Source organism: Nestor notabilis, unplaced genomic scaffold, assembly GCF_000696875.1.
Source record: "Nestor notabilis isolate BGI_N333 unplaced genomic scaffold, ASM69687v1 scaffold19501, whole genome shotgun sequence".
In the NCBI taxonomy this organism is placed as follows: Eukaryota; Metazoa; Chordata; class Aves; order Psittaciformes; family Psittacidae; genus Nestor; species Nestor notabilis.
Genome location: NW_009915462.1, coordinates 1 through 1,308, shown reverse-complemented (window position 1 = coordinate 1,308; position 1,308 = coordinate 1). Strand labels below are relative to the sequence as shown.

Sequence of the window (1,308 nt, the reverse complement as noted above, 5' to 3'; positions counted from 1 at the left end):
ATCGATTTGGCGCCCCAGTGTTCTCACACGCGGGACAGGGGGTGTGAAGCTGTAGGAGGAGTGAGTAGGGACGGACTCAGACCGCAGGTGCAGAGGGGGAGCCCTTGTCGTCTCCCGAGGCTTTTCCACGTGGCTCTGGTGGCCCGTGGTCACAGAAGAAGAGGAACAGCGGGTGGTGGAACTGCCTTCTGAGACAAAGCCAGGCGTGGGCTCTGGTGGCTTCTCAGGTGCAGTTGTGCCCCATACCTACAGAGAAAAGAACTGGTTAGACACAAGCTTTCCCCCTCCTGTTCTGCAGCTAAAATCACAGATGCTTATATGGATTATCAGTGTAGTTTAAGTTCTGGTCTGCTCTGGAGAGCTAATGTGCTTCTGGGAAAGAGGAGATGTGGAAGTTTCCTCCCTCAGCAAAAGCAAGGGGCTGGTGGTGCCTCTAGGAGGTGTTGGGACCCATCACAAATGGCAATCTAGGGCAAGGGGAGGAGCTGTCTGTCTATAGCAACAGGTTAAAACTTTTACACAGTGTTTTGCTTACGAATATACTTATTCAAATGAAAATGCACCTGGATTTAAACTTCTCACGCCCTAGTGAGCAGATCAAGTGGTGTAATACAGCAGAAACCCCTTCCTTCAATGTGGCTATGGTGTTTAAGACAGGCTGCAACAGTTTGGATTTCTGAGTGGATGTCTAACTCTCATGCAAGGAATCTGAGGGTATTGTCAGCCTCAGTGAAGAATCCTACAATCCCAGGCTAGAAGGGACTTTAAGGATCATCTGGCCCAACCTTTCTAGGCAAAGCATGACCTAGACTAGATGTCCCAGCATCCTTATCTTGGGAGTGTCCAGTGTTGGGGAACCTGCCACAAGAGAGGATGCAGAAGTTCTTCCTTGTTTCCGAGCACTTCTAAACTAGTATTCCCTGTACTAGTTACCCCAGCAGATACCTTTTTATTTCCTTAAAACCAAGGGGAACAGTTCAGGTTGGATATAAGGAAGAAGTTCTTCCCTGTAAGGGTGGTGAGGCCCTGGCACAGGTTGCCCAGAGAAGAGGTAAATGCTCCATCCCTGGCAGTGTTCAAGGCTAGGTTGTACAGAGCGACACGGCTTAGTGTGAGGTGTCCCTGCCTGTGGCAGGGGGTTGGAACTGGATGAGATTTAAGGTCCTTTCCAACCCAAACCATTCTATGATTCTATATTGGGGTGTTCCCTGAGGAAATCCTGTGCTGCTTCCCTCTGAGGCTGGCTCTGGTGGAACCCTCAGTATCCTGTGACTCCCCTGCCTCACGCCATTTGGACTGGGACTCTCC

General features: G+C 50.3%; 1 protein-coding gene across 1 annotated transcript in view; it reads right to left on the bottom strand.

Annotated features, from left to right (window-relative positions):
* The window catches only part of LOC104413224 (rho GTPase-activating protein 32-like), a gene marked incomplete at its 5' end in the record, with an annotated part of 2,275 nt that extends 2,029 nt beyond the window's left edge, over positions 1–246 (bottom strand). Inside the window, one exon of the mRNA XM_010024155.1 lies at positions 12–246. Coding sequence (XP_010022457.1) covers positions 12–246 — 235 coding nt within the window. The remainder of the gene's footprint in view (positions 1–11) is intronic.
* Between the last annotated feature and the right edge of the window lie 1,062 nt (positions 247–1,308).